This window comes from Siniperca chuatsi, linkage group LG13 (assembly GCF_020085105.1).
Source record: "Siniperca chuatsi isolate FFG_IHB_CAS linkage group LG13, ASM2008510v1, whole genome shotgun sequence".
NCBI classification, from domain to species: Eukaryota; Metazoa; Chordata; class Actinopteri; order Centrarchiformes; family Sinipercidae; genus Siniperca; species Siniperca chuatsi.
In genome coordinates, this window is record NC_058054.1 from 22,466,859 (window position 1) to 22,484,097 (window position 17,239).

At 40.0% G+C, this 17,239-nt stretch overlaps 2 protein-coding genes across 7 annotated transcripts; both read left to right on the forward strand.

Moving 5' to 3' along the window:
• Nucleotides 1–33: 33 nt before the first annotated feature.
• Nucleotides 34–9,719, forward strand: hhatla (hedgehog acyltransferase like, a). 6 transcript variants are annotated; one of them, XM_044220800.1, is made up of 14 exons: nucleotides 34–174; nucleotides 623–914; nucleotides 2,103–2,230; nucleotides 3,628–3,695; nucleotides 3,809–3,922; nucleotides 4,395–4,415; nucleotides 4,666–4,860; nucleotides 5,829–6,038; nucleotides 6,566–6,737; nucleotides 7,330–7,474; nucleotides 7,581–7,616; nucleotides 7,722–7,923; nucleotides 8,049–8,190; nucleotides 8,527–9,719. In XM_044220800.1, the coding sequence occupies exons 3-14, from the start codon at nucleotides 2,125–2,127 to the stop codon at nucleotides 8,667–8,669; spliced, it is 1,554 nt and encodes a 517-aa protein (XP_044076735.1). In that variant the 5' UTR covers nucleotides 34–174; nucleotides 623–914; nucleotides 2,103–2,124; the 3' UTR covers nucleotides 8,670–9,719. The 6 variants fall into 6 exon arrangements, with proteins under 6 accessions (XP_044076735.1, XP_044076738.1, XP_044076736.1 ...); XM_044220803.1 differs by lacking the exon at nucleotides 4,395–4,415; XM_044220801.1 differs by lacking the exon at nucleotides 34–174 and having other exon boundaries at nucleotides 586–914.
• Nucleotides 9,720–10,455: 736 nt separating this feature from the next.
• klhl40a (kelch-like family member 40a) lies at nucleotides 10,456–17,145 on the forward strand. Its single transcript, XM_044219908.1, has 7 exons — nucleotides 10,456–10,584; nucleotides 12,231–13,598; nucleotides 13,773–13,933; nucleotides 14,560–14,667; nucleotides 15,337–15,522; nucleotides 15,793–15,942; nucleotides 16,735–17,145. The coding sequence occupies exons 2-7, from the start codon at nucleotides 12,477–12,479 to the stop codon at nucleotides 16,844–16,846; spliced, it is 1,839 nt and encodes a 612-aa protein (XP_044075843.1). The 5' UTR covers nucleotides 10,456–10,584; nucleotides 12,231–12,476; the 3' UTR covers nucleotides 16,847–17,145.
• The last annotated feature ends 94 nt before the right edge of the window (nucleotides 17,146–17,239 follow it).

Consider the following 17,239-nt stretch of genomic DNA (forward strand, 5'->3'; position numbering starts at 1 on the left):
ATACAGAGCACACCGCCCGCATTTGCAGGATACTCAATCACATCAGTCGCAGTATCGGATGTGGAGTAGCCTAGACGGTTTCTAACCAAATGACTTGGTTTATTTTTGTGTAGCCTATGTGTGTCTGAAGATAGAGAGTGAGACCACTTGGTAGGCTATCTACCGTATAGGCTGGTAAGATGCTATTTGTTCACAGAACTGCTTTTAATTAAGGACTTCAAAGCATGTTATGATCGGAGACATATGACTGAAAACTATGAAAAATCACCAAATTTCTCAGATATTTTCGTGACTTTATCATTTGGTATTCTGATAACACAGAGTAAAGAGGATATAGACAAAAAAAAACACTTAATCAAAAAACTTGTAATTGCTTTTGTCGCTGCCAATTGGTGAACATCATACATTTACAGCAGCGTTTGTAGTTGTTAATAAGTAAAGTCATATTTCATTTCATAGCCTACATTATGTGATATTGGCATATGTCTTCTCCTCCAGTCTAAACCATTATATTTTTTGACTAGAGAATCATCAAATGTATCGTCTGTCACTCTGGTATATTGTAGATGCTGCTATTGATTGGCGCAACTGCTTTCCTCCTCATTTTTAACCATTGTCCCAGAGTGTGTCTGCGCTCCAGTAAGGTCTGATGTGTGGACCACCCCTCAGTACTGCGGTGCAGTAGTGAAGGATAAATATATCCCCCTCCTCCTCCTTTCGTTGAGTCCGCAACATCCTGACTGGCCGAGGCTGGTGATCGCAGGCAGCGGCAGCGGCAAGCCCACAAGACGGATGAATTAGAAAACCTGCTGTAACCACCGCCACCCCCCTTTTTCTTTCATTTATTTTCTATAGTGAAGAGTCGGGCTGTAAACACTGCTGCCCTCATCTTGGCAGTGTGAAGCGGACATAAGGTTAGTAAAAACAAGTCCCTGTTATTTGTGCATAGGGATAAATATAAGAGTAAGCATGCAAATCAATGCAAAAAGGTCTGTGTGCTCTGTATGCATGGGGCAGTGAAACAGTAAACCTGCATTTGTATGCAGGACGCTTTGCTGGGGTCCTGCTTAGCCATGGTTACATCTTGGCATGCACAGGACTTGTTAGTCCAACTCCAGTAACTTCAACTCAAATGAGCCTGGCGGGCGCGCGCGCGCACACACACACACACATACACACTCTCTCTCTCTTTCTCTCTCTCTCTCTATCTCTCTCTCTCTCACACACACACACACACACAACCAGATACAAGTGCATTATTATCCACTGGAAAGTAATTGTCTATCTCTTTTCTTACTCTGATGTACCATTCTTGGTCATTCCAGTCAGTGCTAATTATTCTGAGAAGTGAGTCCCTGGCGCCTCTCAGATCATATAGCACTGCAGCTGCCCTGCTGTACAGCAGACCAACTGAAAGAGCTATAATAGGAAGGAGAGGTAGGGTTGCGCAGCTGACGCTGCTGATTCCGCTCTGCAGTCCTATTTAAGTCACTGCCCTGTTGATCCTAAAGGCTTATTAGTAAAATGCCACCTCTTTAAAACACCTTGGTCTGTATCTGACATGAAGAACCAGTGCTGATTGGTGTTGGCACAAGGTATATTACTTTAACCACCATAATGTGTTTTTGTATGCGTATCCTTTTTTTTTTTCAGTAGAGGCATTAAGTTGTTATTCCACTTGGCTGTGTGGTAAAATGGTTTAGTGTTGCCAGGGAAACTACATTCTAATTGCTAAATTGTATACATCTACAGTGGTGTATATCAGCTTCAATACATTTTACATGTTGTTTTGCTATTAATGATAGTCCTCTCTGGGTCTGTCTTATTAGTCACATTTGTATGGTAGAGCCTACACAGTATTCAGTATTGCTTTCACGCTAATGTCTCAGATCTGACTAAAAAAGCATTTGCTTCAGAATAAACACTGACACCTGAACATCACCCCCAAAACACCAGTTCAATAAACCTTGGTAAACCATCATGCTGATTTTTCACAATCATCCATTGCTGGTTTCAGATGTGTCTGTTTTTTCTTCATACTCATGCTGTTTGCCTTCAGTCAGGTCTGAAATTGTGTGGCTGATTGCTTTTCACCCCGTTAGGCTTCCAGTGTGCAGATTCACCATGGGGATCAAGGCTGCCCTCCCCAGATATGAGCTGTATCTCTACACAGCAGTGCTCGCCGTGGCCTTGATATGGGCAGGCAGTTGGATATTTGAAGCTTCAAGTGGTGAGTGCATGACATGTCAAAAGCACACACATACTGTCAGTGTAAGAGAGAGAGTTAAAAATCAATAACACAATGCTGGACTTCAAGTTCACTGAAATCCCTTCTTATTTACTGAAGTCAGAGTGAATGGACACACAATGGACTGCACTAGAAAAACACCCCAGTCAACACTTTGAATCCAAATAGATCTCACTGAAAAATCCCTTACCATGTAACAATGAAAATGTATTATTAAAATCTGCTTCAAAAAACAAGACCTCTACCTATAGCACTGCTCTATTTAACCTAAAACTGTGTAGAACAAAGTTAATGTAGCAGATTAAAAGAGAAACCCCCTCCTCTAAGGAATTCCTGCATGTTCCTATTAATATGAAGACAATTTAAAGATGCTCTAATTACTTTTGTAATTATTTTCCTGATGGAGACATTTCAGACTAAGGCTCAGTTTCACTGAGCCAACACATCCTAAACCGTTCATCCGGAAATACTGCCACATGTTTGCATGTATTCAGACAGTAAAATGCTTCAACTATCATCCTCACACACTGATCTGAATGGACTGAGTGTAATCTGGTGAGTGGTACTGTCTGTCACAGTCTGTACAGTCAGATTGGCCAGGGCAGAGTCATGTTGTCAGCCATCATTTTGTCCTGATTCTTTTTCTTTATCACTCTCCGTCTCTTGAATTGGTCATCTGTGGGCATTTATAACGCTCAGGTCTGCATGCTACAGTAGCACTGTATACTCGTAATAGAAGCCTGGCCGTGTTCCCAGAAGTAAGAGGCTTTCCCTGACTGACCCTCACATTTTGATATCCTTTTCCATGGCCATTAGTGTAATCAGGCAAAGCTGGAGGAGCTACTGTGGGGGCGCCTGCCAGTCACATTTGTTGCTATGTACTGAATGTCATCACTGCCATGATTCTGATTGTTATCACACCTATTTGTGTAGTTATTTCCATCATTTCTGTGTTAGCGTTTCATTCAGGTTATGCAGTGAACTAATCTCCTACAACCAGATTATGACCGTACGAGAGTGGATGTCAGCCTCAAAAATAGAAAGCTTCGCAATGAGTACATTATGTAATATTTGATGTTATCAAATGGACTGAATGTGCTCTCACACCTTAAATTCACTGTGAATAATCCGACAATTATACCAAAGCTGTTCAAATTTTGACAATTCTCAGAATGATTATTTGAGTTCACACTGACCCCCCAAAATAAAGCTGCCTGAAGTCTGGATTTAGCACTCCTCAACCTAGAAGCATTACCATATATTGACCATGAGTTGAAATTGTAATACTTTATTGATTAAACACTATTTCCTATGCACAATTTGCTACATTTTGTTTGGTGAATACCCTGTATTGTATGTATGTTTTCTTCTTTATTCAGAGAATGTAAACAGAAAGGCCTTCAAAGAAAGTGTGAAACCAGGATGGCATTACTTTGGCAGGAAAATGGTAAGTTGCTCATACATCATCCCTTCATTGTGTTCCATAATTGGATTTACTGATGCAAGATGTCAAAAGAGAGTGGTGGTCATGTGTTACTAATGCATCTTCCTTCGCCACAGGATGTTGCAGACTTCGAATGGATGATGTGGTTCTCTACATTCCGCAATCATATCCTTTTTGCTCTCACCGGTCACGTTATCTTTGCCAAGATATTCACCCTGCTAGCTCCAAAGGTGCGTGCCTGTGTGTGAATGCCCATGAGCTAGCACTGTAATCTGATTGCACACAGGTATAATGGCATGTCTCTTATTATGTGTACGTGTATCTATGTATTGTATATGTATACATATGTGTGTGTTTGTGTGTGTGTGTTCGCACTTATGAATGAACACAAGTTTTGCTCCAATCAATGCCACAGACCAGATATAATTTGATATGTGGTATAAACACGTTAAATGCAAAGCTACATTGTGCTGATGTGAACAGTGGACCTTGGGCTGTACAAGTAATTCAATTCAGTTCAATTCAATGTAATTCTATTCTATCCTATTCTACTGAGCAAAAATAATCAGTTGGATTCTGCTGGACTGTGACACAGTCTGTTGAGTGCGCCAGTAATTCTTTCCTGTGAATAATTTGACATATTTAAAACAATTCATTGTGTTTTAAACATGTTTTCTGTCTTGTTTCATGCTTACAATGAAGATTGGTATAGATGGATGTAAGGTAACATTCATAAACTTGCCAATATGTAACATTTGTCACGTGTTTCATTTGAACCATTGATACATGGACAGTAGATTAGTTCCCCTCTGCAATTTAATCTTCTTTCCATCCTAAAGTATATCCATTGTTGTAGATACAACAGTGTTATTGTACTAACACCACTACTCCTCATGTGTGTTGCATTGAATTATGAATGGTACAAAAATCCTGTCATGACGTCACACTGACGCTGGCCCCTCTTTACCCACAGCACAGATCCTTGATCTTTGGTGTGTACGGTTGTTTGGCAGTCCTGATCACGATGGGCTGGACCTTCATGGCTCTGGTTCTGTCTCACTGCATCATACTCTACAGCGTCGCCCTGGTCAAGAGCAAATGGATGTGCTTTGCGGCCGGCCTGACCACGCTAGCCTCTATCAAGCTGGAGCCCTATAACTCCTGGCAGGTGAGTGGGTGGTTCTATGGCTTAGGTGCATAAACACTGAATGCTCTATCGTCTATCGTCAGTTCTGTAATGAGCAGGCAGCCAGTGGAAATGTTTGCGAACCGACATGATTTGATTTTAATTTTCTGTATTTTGAATGAGCTGAAGGCGTTGCATGGCTTCTACAGGAAGACCAGTGAAAAGGACAGTGCAGTAGGGTTAAACAGCTGTGCTGCACAACCGTCAGCGCTTTCAGTTCAAATCTAAATTGTAGAAATATAGAGATCCTTAAATTCCAATTAACTTTTGGTAAACAGATGCATTAAAGGAGCCTGAAGGTGATAAGATAAGACTTTACTGATTACCGTGAGGGGAAATTCACATTACAGCAACACAAGAGACAGGCTAAGAGGTAAGAAAGATAAAGAACTATTTGAATAAAATAATAACATAGAGAGATGACATTAAAAGCTATATAAATTATATACATGACAGCACCTTAGACTAATAATAATATATTAATATAATATATATAATATACATTATATATATACAATTAAATATATGCTGTTCTATATGTGCAGTATATGTAATATACACAAACTGCACAATAATTCCAATTCTATGAAATATATTTAAGATAAATTGATAATGATTCCATCATATACAGCAGTATGTAATATAAAAATACAATAATGGTAATATAAGCGGTAATATAGTATTGTTATATAGTGATATAAGTAATATAAGTCAACATGATGTAGTGTTTGATATGTGCCTACTACTTCTTCTACTACTCCTATTGTGATAATAATAATAATGATAATAGCAATTGTAATATAGAATTGAGAACAAGGTGCAGGTGTATTGTTGTAAAGTGCTTGTTTCAATGTGCAAAAGTCAATCCAAATACTGGGGAGTCTAGAGGTATTGTCCATATGCAAAATGATGATGTTCGAGGCTCTGAATGACTCTGACTCCGTCTTCAGGAAACCTTGGTGACTGGCTCTTTTGACCTGCAAGACATCCTGTTCTATGGAGGCTGCGGCTTCAGCATCATGCGCTGCATGAGCTTTGCATTAGAGAACTGTGAGAAGAAGGACGGCAACTACACATTCTCTGACCTGCTGAGATACAACTTCTACCTCCCCTTCTTCTTCTTTGGACCTATCATGACGTTCGACCGTTATCATGCCCAGGTGAGGATTTAAGATTCAACTGAAAGTGGTGGCTGATTGGAGGAAAAATTAGTAAAAGTGACAAGTGAGCAGCCATCTGAAATCTGACAGTAGTTATTAAGCCATCACTCATGTGCACATTGTGCTAGAAGACTCCTGAAGGCTCGTGTAATACCCACACATAATGCCATATGTTTGTATAACTCAATTTAAAGCCATAGGAAAACAAAGATTTTAGGCCTATGAATTATTTAATTCAAATGACCTTCCCCTCATAGCTATATATGAGTTTTATACTCTAAATACTGTCTTTTAATCTACTGAATGTGCCCATTCTAAATATTTTTAATGTAAGAATGTTTGGGCCCAACTTGCTTATAAATCTACAGTTTTAACTACTGTTACTGTTATTACTTAAGGAATTAAGGAATAACCATTGAATACATCAATTACTATACAATATCTTTCCAACTAATGTATATGATATGCTGGGATTTTACAAAACAATGGTGGCTTGTTCACAAAACTGAATGTTTTCAATTCCCCAGGTGAACAACACCCAGCTGACCCGCAAGGAAAGGGAGATGTGGAACATCACCACCAAGGCCTTGTTGCATCTGGGTGCTATTCTGGTGGTGGATGTCTTCTTCCACTACCTGTACATCTTGACAATCCCCAGTGACATGAAGCTGGTCACCAAGCTTTCTGACTGGTGTCTGGGTGAGTTAGATATATGCAATAATAATAAGTCTGGTACATCTGATGCTTGTGTGTTTTTAAATGCTGATAGTTTACATTTAATTATTCAGTATCTTTCAGTATCATTTTTTGTTCAGAAATACAAATTATCACTGTATACCCTCAAATGGATGTGGAAATTATACATTAAAAGCATTAAGACCATGATAAACACTAAAATTCAATTAACCTCAGACAAATTAATTCTGTCAGGGTTCTCTTTTAGGCACTTGGTTAATGGTAGAAGAATTTATGAGACAGTTTACAACCTACATCTAAATAGATACATAAAACTTTAAAGAAAATACAATTTTATTACGATTTCCACACTGTTTTCACGTGGTTGTGGTCATTATGACGGGCTCACATCCAATATTTACTAAAGGGCTAACATCTAATATTGGCTCTATGCTTCACTTTTGCATGTTGTTGCACAGTCCAATCATTATGTGCTTTATCAAACATAAAAATCTACCACTTTAGTAGAAGTTGATATACTGTATTAAGGTTTCTCAACAACTACCATCAGTGAACCTTTAGGAATCCTGCTTTGTTTCCATGTGTACCTTTGCAGCTGGTCTGGCTTATTCTAACCTGGTGTATGACTGGGTGAAAGCAGCCATGATGTTCGGTGTCATCAACACTGTGGCTACACTGGACCACCTGGACCCTCCTCAGCCTCCCAAGTGTATCACCATGCTCTACGTCTTCGCTGAGACGTACGTGTGTCTGGCACTAGTTGTGTGCAATCTCAAGAAATCATGGTGTCGTTTCTTTGTTGAAATTGTGTAAACATCTTTACATGGAAAATGTCTCTTTTTTTAGGCACTTTGACAGAGGCATCAATGACTGGCTATGCAAGTAGGTGTTTAATTTGAAAATCATGGGTTTAAATGACAGAACCTACAGTATATAGAAGATGATTCTGAGACTTCATCAAGTTGAATTTGAGTTGTAATTTTGCAGGTATGTTTATGACTTTATTGGTGGGGATCACAATAAAATCTTCAAGGAGCTCCTGGCAACCTTCTGCACCTTCGCTATCACCACCTTGTGGCTGGGCCCATGTCAGCTGGTTTACATCTGGTCTTTTTTCAACTGCTTTGGCCTCAACTTTGAGCTGTGGGTGGCCAAGTTCTTCTCCCTTCCGCCATTTTCTACCATAGAGGTGAGAAACCTTAAGCTAAAAATCACTCTCTTTCAACTCTTTTTAACCCACAATCAATATATGGAATTATGCTATGTGTAATTTTGTGCCGTATCCCTTAATGTACCTTTGTCTGCTGTATCTAGGGTGCAATGGGTGAAGCCATGTCACGCAGGATTCGGGGTGTGTTCAATGCTGCCAACTTCTGGGCCATTGTCCTCTACAACGTTCTCTCCCTGAACAGTTTGGAGTTTGCCAAACTGGTGGGAAGACGACTGATTTTCAAAGGTGGGTAACAACAAGGGTATATTATATCAAATAAAACTAAGACTTTTCTGTCAGTTCTAGTCAAAGCGAGAGCAACACAGCAATAGACTCTCAAGGGGCGCCATCCTCCAGATATCACACTACTTAACATCCTCTTTGTTGCTTTCTTTCACATAGAATAAAAGATTTTTAACAACAGAGCATTGGAGATTGTTCACAGGATTATCTCCAGTCAAACAGCTACTCAGGGCACAGCACAATGAGAGCTGCATTCCTTTAAAGTCATACTTTTCTGTTCTTATTTCTTCTCCTTTCTCACCTTCACTTCCTCTTTCTTTCTTTGTGTTTTTCTTCCAGGTTTTCCATTGTCCACTCTCTCAGTGTTACTTGTGACCTACTGTGGCGTGCAGCTGGTGAAGGAAAGGGAGAGACAGCAAGCCCTGCTGGAGGATCCGGAGCCGGTGAAGCCAGTAGATGGTGGCAAAGAAAAAGCGGAATAAACAGACAGAAAAACTGACTTTCACAGACTTCACGGTCAACAGCCCCCTCACATTGTTCCATCCTCGGCTTTGCGAACTGCACCGAACCAGACTGTAGCCAGCCAGTCAGCACCTCTGTTGTTCACAAGCCTGTGTTTTTGTTTGTCAGAAGCGAGGCAATGTTTTGAACTGTGAAATATCCTCAAGTGCACTTGCTGTAGATAATCACCACGTCCTTTGGCACAAACCCACCGATGGTGCATTTTGTATTTGTATTTTATCTGAACAAAAGATTGTTTAGCAAATGACAGGCCTGACAAATATTTTATGATGCTTTACCTAATAGTATATATAAGGACATACATAATTTTAAAGGAACAACTACTTTGCTCTGTGTGGTTGTCTCCTGTGTCTCAGATATGGACATTTTTCCTTAAAAAAAAAAAAATCATCATCAATATGATTGTTTTTAGTCAGATGGTGTCTTAATTTTGCCTTAGACGCCTCAGATCTTAATCATCACAATGTTTAACCACACTGAAAGGGTTAAAAACTTGGAAAAAATCTTGAAGTCAGGGTGCCACCTGTAGAGTGCAATGAAGAAAATAAACATAGGGTGCTGTGATTGTAATGTATATTTGCTGTGCTGTCACAAAGCAAAAATACAAGTCACAATGTATAGAATAGTCTATTCTAATGTTGATTGAGAATGTATTAGATCTCTTATAATGTTGAAAAATTGAATGTAGTTCAACCATCCAGAGAATGACTTCACCACCATATCGTCTGCAGGATATTACTGTAGGTGTGACATTTTGGCATATCTTCCCTCCGCCCTCTTTCACATGATCCAGGCCCTCAGTTCGCTAAGAAAGGCAATAGGCCCAGCGGGGAATATGGGTCAGTCTTATCCTGCCTGTCATCGAAACCTGCTGTGTGTCTTCAGTGCAGCAGGCAGAGAGAAAATGTTTATGCAGATTGTAATGCCTTTTATCACTGTAGGGTTTTTATTCAAAGGTGTTCATTTCAAGCGTTTGACATGAAATAAAGTTTTGTTTCATCCAAAAGTGACACAAGTGCGGCTATAAGTTTGTTTTGTTGCATTATGGAGAGGAGATTAAAATATTGTTTTTTGCTTGGATGAGCATGGTCTGCATTAAAACATTTTAAAAAGGTAATTTCATTAACATCGATGGAAATGTTTATAAAGACTGAGTTGGGTTTTATTTTTATGGTATTGGGACATTGTCATCTATCACCACAAGATGGCCCAGTTTGACCAAAGCTGATCGTCGACTGCAATTAACGCATGCGTGATTAAAACATCAAATGCCTCTATGAACCCATGGTTCACCCACACAGGTGTTTCCACTTAGTTTGCCTCATTAGGACTGTGTGGGTGTGTACAGTCTGAACTTGATTGACATCTCCTTCACTCTGCGTGGGACAACTTATACCTTCACCATAGGCCTTTTTCACAGTAGACACTTTGATGTGTCACAGTAGGAAGAGCACAGGTGTAAATAATGAAATAAGAGATGGTTGAATTCCATTTAGCTGCTTCAGGTTCAGGGTCCCGGTATTGCGCATGCTGACTCACTGTCACACTGTCATACTGGCTTACTGGGACACTTAGAATAGATCTGAGCCATCATTAATGTCATTGGTAACACCTGTGCTTTTCCTACTATGACAAGTCAAAATGTCTGCTGTGAAAAGGCCTATTCTTATTAGTGCGTATTGTTCAGTGACAACTTCAACCTGAGCAGAGAACTAATCTGCCATAATAATTAAAAACACCTCTGAGGGGGTGCAGTGCCTTTAATATACAGTATTTTTTATCTTCTAATTCATGCCCCTTATATAAATTCCCACAGTTGAGGAAGTTGAGAAAATCTATTGTTTTTTCCCCCTCAAGAGTTAAAGAACATATCAGGTATGGGTACAATACTTAAAAGTATTATTTGTTCAGGGAATAATTTACAGTTTGACATGTTATTGCAAGAAATGCACAGATGTAACGTTAATTATGGCCTGTATTCTGGCTCACTGATGTGGTGGTACTGGCACAGCTAAATGGTACAGAGAGAAGAATGTTATTAGTTCCATGTGTGCTTTTCCTGCTATGACAAGTCAAAATCCCTACTGTGAAATGTCTCAAGGTCTATTCTGTGTTCCTAATTATTAATCGACAGGTGGCCCACTCTTTAAACCCTTATTGTTCCTTCAACAGTTCACCAAAACAGTTCTCTTACATTTACAAATCAATGAAAGCTTCATAAGCAGAGGACTGGGAACACATGGATGTAGACAATAATTCATACAAGACACACACTTAAAGTGTTTTAAAGAACAGTCAAATTTCAATATAGTGAAAATAAGTAGAAACAAAGTAGAAAAATAGATTTAATTTATTATCCTGAGGTTATTTCATGATTAAATCCCAGTAGATGCAAATCATTTGAAATGATCCTGATCATTAAATGATCTTCATTCATTCATATGGTATCATTGAATTAAAATTATGGATACAAGAGGGATTTTTTTCTGTCACCTCCCTTTAGTTGGACAATCAACTTTTTCAATTACCACAAACCTCACAATCGCAACCGTTCGGTTAGCCTTTACAAAGAGTTTGGCCACAGGTGACATATCTCCTCAACTGATACCACTCTCATGTACCGCAGACATTCTTATTTTCATTGGCCATGTCATATCCTTTAAGTAAACCAAGGAGAAAACATTTGATTGAATAAATTACATGGTCAGAATTGCAAGTAACAAAAAATATTTCCTGTGTATGTATGAGTGAAAGTGGTGGACTTAATCTTCCACAAATTCTATTTCCCCTCTAGATTTGGCTTCTATTTTAATTTCAGATGGGAAACATTGAATCATTTTCAGCCAATAGGTGCCAGTGTTGTTCATCACAATGGATGCATGAATGAGTAAAAGTGGTTACACATATCACACATATATAACATGTGTAAGCAGGTATCATAATTCCATATGTAATGAATGATGAGAGCAATTTGACTTGTTATCTGAAACATGATTCATTTGATAATGAACAATTTTGAACTGACCTGGTGTTTTAATCATATTTCAACAATTATACAGTAAATGTATAATTCAATATTTATATGTGTTGGAACTGATATTTTCATCAATTTCTATGTGTTTTTTTTATAAATGTAAGAGCGATTCTCTGGTGATTTAAATGATTGGTGTGTGTTTTTTTCCCCCCAAAACATGAGTTTGTGCTAATTTCTAGGAGGTTTATTACGTAAAATGCTAATCTAACAGGAACTACTGTTACCTATATATACTACTATACCTCCACATGTACATGCAATATGGAAAACTGCCCAGTGTCAGTGTAGCCAGTGTATTCACTGTCACTAATCAAGTCAATATTGGATTACAAAACAGCAAAGACAAAAGACAAAAGCAACTTGGAAAAAGTGTGTGAAAATATCAAAGCACTAAGAGCCAGTCAGGCTACCTGGTGAGATGATCTGCTAGATTTAACATGCTGTCACCCCCGAGCTTAGTCATTCAGCTGTGTGTTGTGTTGTGCAGGAGTGGATAGGTCCTCTTCCCTGTCCACCAAAATGGATTCCTCAGCTTTGTGAGGGTCCTGTCTATAAATATCCTGGATTTACAGAGTGACTGACAGCCACGGACAGCTGCAGCCACCAGCCAACCAACCCGTGGAGACTATCCACAGCAATCTGAGCAGCCCTGTGAACACTAACAGTCCTGCTCTGTTGTGGGGAGTAAGTAGGGTGCCCACGAAACCCAACCAGGACAAGGAGACAGAATAAAATGGCTGCCCTGACTATAGACCCGGTGGAGCAGCCTCGCATGTACCAACAGACTCTGCTTCAGGACGGACTGTGTGACCTCTTGGAGAATGACAGGTTTGTGGACTGTGTCCTCAAAATTCAGGACAAGGAGTTCCCCTGCCACCGCTTGGTTTTGGCAGCCAGCAGCCCCTTCTTCAAGGCCATGTTCCTGTCTGACCTGGAGGAAAGCAAAAAGCGTGAGATTGTCCTCAAAGACGTGGAGCCAGGTATTATGGGGATGATCCTGCGCTACTTATACACCTCTGACATTAATCTGACAGAACAGAACGTCCAGGATATCTTCATGATTGCTAACATGTACCAGATCCCCTCCATCTTCTCTGTATGTGTGTCCTACCTCCAAGAGAAGCTGGTGCTCGGAAACTGCTTGGCTATCTTCAGGCTGGGACTGCTGCTGGATTGTCCCAGGCTTACTCTGACTGCTAGGGAGTTCATCTGTGAACGCTACCAGGTTGTTGTCAGGGACCACGACTTCCTGCAGCTGGGCCCGAGCGAGCTGGCCATCATCATCACGTCAGACGCCCTCAACGTTGAGCGGGAGGAGCTGGTGTTTGAATCCCTGATGGACTGGGTCAGACATGATGAGACAAACCGCGTTAAGGACCTGCCTGAGCTGTTGCACTGCGTCCGTTTCAGGCTCATACCTTTGGATTACTTCAAAGAGAAAGTAGAGAATCACCGGTACATCCGGTTCAGCCAGGAGATCAAGAAGGACCTGGATCTCGTCAAGGATGCTTACAGAGGATGTCTCCCAAATCCCAGGAAGCCCAGCAGTGACAGGGCACAGGGGGGAGAGGGAAGTGAGGAGGACGACGATGAGGAGGAAGGTTACCTGCCGGGTATACTCAACAACAACCCTCGCTTTGGGATGTTTGAGTTGGACCTTATACTAATGATCAGTGACACAGGGACTGTGGCCTATGAACCGGTAGAAAATGAATGCTTCGTGGTCTCAGAGTCTACAGAAATTCCCAAGAACCACTGCAGCTTGGTGACCAATCAGAACCAGGTGTTTGTTGTTGGAGGACTTCTCTACAACGAGGAAGACAAAGATGAACCATTCAGCTCTTACTTCCTACAGGTAGTGTATGAGTCATGAGAACCATCAGTAGAAACATTTGACTTTTCTCTTAATTTCTCTTCCTGTAAAACACGACGAATGTTTGCTGAAACCTGCTTCTACAAAATGCTGAATGCTTGTGCCTCTCATTCCTCACATATCAATGTTTTCACATATCGTTGTTTTCATCCGCAGTTTGACCCAGTAAGTTCAGAATGGTTAGGGATGCCCTCACAACCCAGCCCTCGCTGTCTGTTTGGCCTGACTGAAGCTGAAAACTCCATCTTTGTTGTTGGAGGAAAGGAACTGAAAGACGGCGAGCACGCCCTGGACTCAGTCATGATCTATGACAGACAGTAAGTAAGGATAACAAATGTAATATGGAACTTTAAAATGATAGTCAATTTTGTATCCATTATCTAAATGAAAACACTTAGCTATTGCAAGGGATGTCTTTTCTGGAAATAAATCCTATTGTTCACTAATCGAGCCTCCTTTTAGTGCATTCAAATAGTCAGTAATTCCTATTCAATGCAATAAAGTGTAAAACCATCGCTCGTCGCATAGTCACATTAAAGGCATTACATATATTTCTAGATATAGCAATTTATGCCACATGAAAGGAGTATTTCATCTCTGTCCTTTTGAAAACCATCTATCTTCAAAATGTCATGAAAAACAGCTGTTTTCAGCTTTGTGACAATGCATTTTCCACCTGTTTCTTTGGGTTTTTAATTGGTTTATTTAGTCTAAACAGTTGGTCGACGTTTAACCATTTAATCATTCAGTTTATCTGAAAAATTCTAAATCACCAAATCTGGAGATACATCTTTGTTTGTCTTTTGACAACAACATGGCTTCTTGAACTCCTGAGCATTTGCATCATTTTTTAAATCAGAATTGCTGCTGCATGAATCTTTAGATTCACCTTTATCATCTACAGGATCAATTCATGATGATATATTCTCTTTTTTGCACACAGGTCGTTCAAATGGGGAGAGTCTGACCCTCTGCCTTATGAAGTGTATGGCCATGGAACCGTGTCACACAAAGGTCTTGTTTATGTCATTGGAGGAAAGTCTGAAAGCAAGTATGTGGCACTCCAAGTAGTCTGTACGATACTTTACCATTTGGTTACACCTCTGGATTGCATTTTCACACTGTGTGTCCATCAATTGATATTCCTCGATCACTACCTGTACAGTGTGAAATACAATCATTTTGTAACCGCAGGTCTCACTTTGGATTCCACAGAGAATTTGACATTTAAGAACTAAACCACTAAGTATTTAAAGGGGCAGTAATTTAGTATTGCACTTCTAAATAAGACGGTGTAGTCCCTCATTCGTCCAGGAGTGTTCTATCGTAATTTTTTCACAATTGAGAATGACTTCCGGATGGGAGCCGAAACGTCTTGATTCTGAAAACAGTGTCCAGATGACTACGACTGAAACCTTTTCTACGATATTGCACTTCTGTAAAGTCGGGGGACTCACAAGAGACAGATTTAAAAACAATGGTCAAAATCGAGGCAGCAGAAACCGAGAGAGAGAGACATCCTGACTTTTAATCTCTAGTATGTGTCAAGCTCCAAAAAATCCTGCACTTCCCATAATGCAACTCAACACCATCTTTCATCAGATCCTCCCTGCCTCCTAAATGCTCACTTGTTTTAAACTCCACACCTCCAGTTTGTAATGCAGGCTTTACAGGCTGAGTAGTATCCCCTTTAACACACTGTATTAAATGTTTTATGTAGGAAATGCATGAGAAGAGTCTGTGTCTACAACCCCACTAAGTTTGAGTGGAAGGACCTGGCTCCTCTGAAGACGGCCCGCTCCCTGTTTGGTATCACCGTCCACAAAGACCAGATCTTTGTGGTGACAGGGGTCACAGATGCAGGCCTTACCAGCTCTGTGGAGGTCTACGACATTGCCACCAACAAGTGAGACAACTGTTTTTTATATGACCCACTTTATCGCATCGTTATGAGGTGAAGCATATGTCCACAGTAGTGAAATGACTCATTCAGCGTGAATAGCAGATCATTAGGTCATAAAATAGCACTCGTTGTACTCCTGTGGGTATCATACAGTAATATAGCAGCTTATTTAACACCATCATCATTTCCTGTGTGTGTGTGTGTGTGTGTGTGTGTGTGTGTGTGTGTGTGTGTGTGTGTGTGTGTGTGTGTTATTGTCCTGTTGTGCACCAGGTGGTCTGACTTCACAGAGTTCCCTCAGGAACGCAGCTCTCTCAATCTGATCTCGATGGGAGGTTTCCTGTACGCTTTGGGGGGCTTTGCCATGATGCCCAGTGAAACCAGTGAGGAGCCCGTCCCAACAGAGATGACTGACATCTGGAGGTGAGAGCCCCCTTCATTCGGGTTTAATTAATAACCATCAAAGATAAGTCTGGTGATATTTGTTTTTCTAATTGTCAACAAATCCCATTAAAGACCAAAACCAACAATTAATTGATACTAACAAGTATTGCCTGTTGGCCAAAGCCTCATATAGCGTATTCCTCGTGCCATAGAGCTCCACAGAGGAAGCTCCTTTCATACTCACTCAAGCACCAAATGTGTATTAATCCGCAGCTGAAAATAGACCCCCCAAAATGCACTATTATCGCCTGTTTAAATAATGTTGTTTTTTTTCCCCATTTGTTTTAGAGTCGGTTTTGTTTTTTTCATGAAATTTGTTGCCAATAAGAAAAACATAGAATAACACCGGTCTTATAATATGTTACAATAATGACTGCATTCCAGTTAGGTGTTCCAGGGTCCTGGTATTGTGCATGTTAGCTCGCTGTCACATCATACTGGCATGCCCAAATGGAACTGAACCATCATTATTAATGTGCCTTTCTTTCTATGACAAGTCAAAATGTATTCTGTGAAAAAGGTTTATTTCTAAACATATACACATAAAGTTCATTAGGTTCTAAAATGGAGGGGAAAATAAAAATCCTTGACTCCAAAAATTTACTTCCTATACTTTTCCATTCTTTTCCTATACTATAATTAATGGAGCAACACCTTTCATGTCAAATCATTCCCTGTAGATGAAAGGCATTGAGATTGCATTTGGCATTACTGTACTATCTTATGATGCTATAAGATCACCAAACACTACAATATTTATGTTTCCCACAGGTATGATGAGTCAGAGAAGTGCTGGAATGGGATTTTGCGAGAGATTAGCTATGCAGAGGGATCCACTATTCTTCCAGTGCGTCTCAACACTCTGCGCCTCACCAAGTTATAACTGAACTGAATTGTTGGTGCCATGAGGCTAATGATGTAACATTAGCATGGAAGTAAACAAGTGTACTCATTGTGGACATTGGCTCAAAATTGTCTTGGGGTGCAGAATGTTTCAGGGTAACAACTGAATTTGGTCTCTGAAGATGAAAAAAAGTGTTGTGAAATCAGCATCAAATTGTTTTATCTTGTGTTTTACAGCAGGGGGAGACAGACACATGCTAAGTCTAAGTGAAAGTTGAGGTGAACAACATGCGTTAGAATATCACACCAAATTTATTTGATAAAAAGTGTTAAAATGTTGATTTGTACATCTGTTGTTTTTTTTTTGCTATATTATTTCATAAATGTTCTTTATTGCCTGTTTGCTTTATTTAAAGCAGAAATAAAGATAAGG

Coding starts and splice junctions, on each gene's coding strand:
- klhl40a (XM_044219908.1), top strand. CDS start 12,477: ATGGCTGCCCTGACTATAGACCCGGTGGAGCAGCCTCGCATGTACCAA. Junction 13,599..13,772: donor TCAGCTCTTACTTCCTACAG/GTAGTGTATGAG, acceptor TTTCATCCGCAG/TTTGACCCAGTAAGTTCAGA. Junction 15,523..15,792: donor TACGACATTGCCACCAACAA/GTGAGACAACTG, acceptor GTTGTGCACCAG/GTGGTCTGACTTCACAGAGT.
- hhatla (XM_044220800.1), top strand. CDS start 2,125: ATGGGGATCAAGGCTGCCCTCCCCAGATATGAGCTGTATCTCTACACA. Junction 4,416..4,665: donor TTGGTATAGATGGATGTAAG/GTAACATTCATA, acceptor CTTTACCCACAG/CACAGATCCTTGATCTTTGG. Junction 7,924..8,048: donor CGCCATTTTCTACCATAGAG/GTGAGAAACCTT, acceptor TGCTGTATCTAG/GGTGCAATGGGTGAAGCCAT.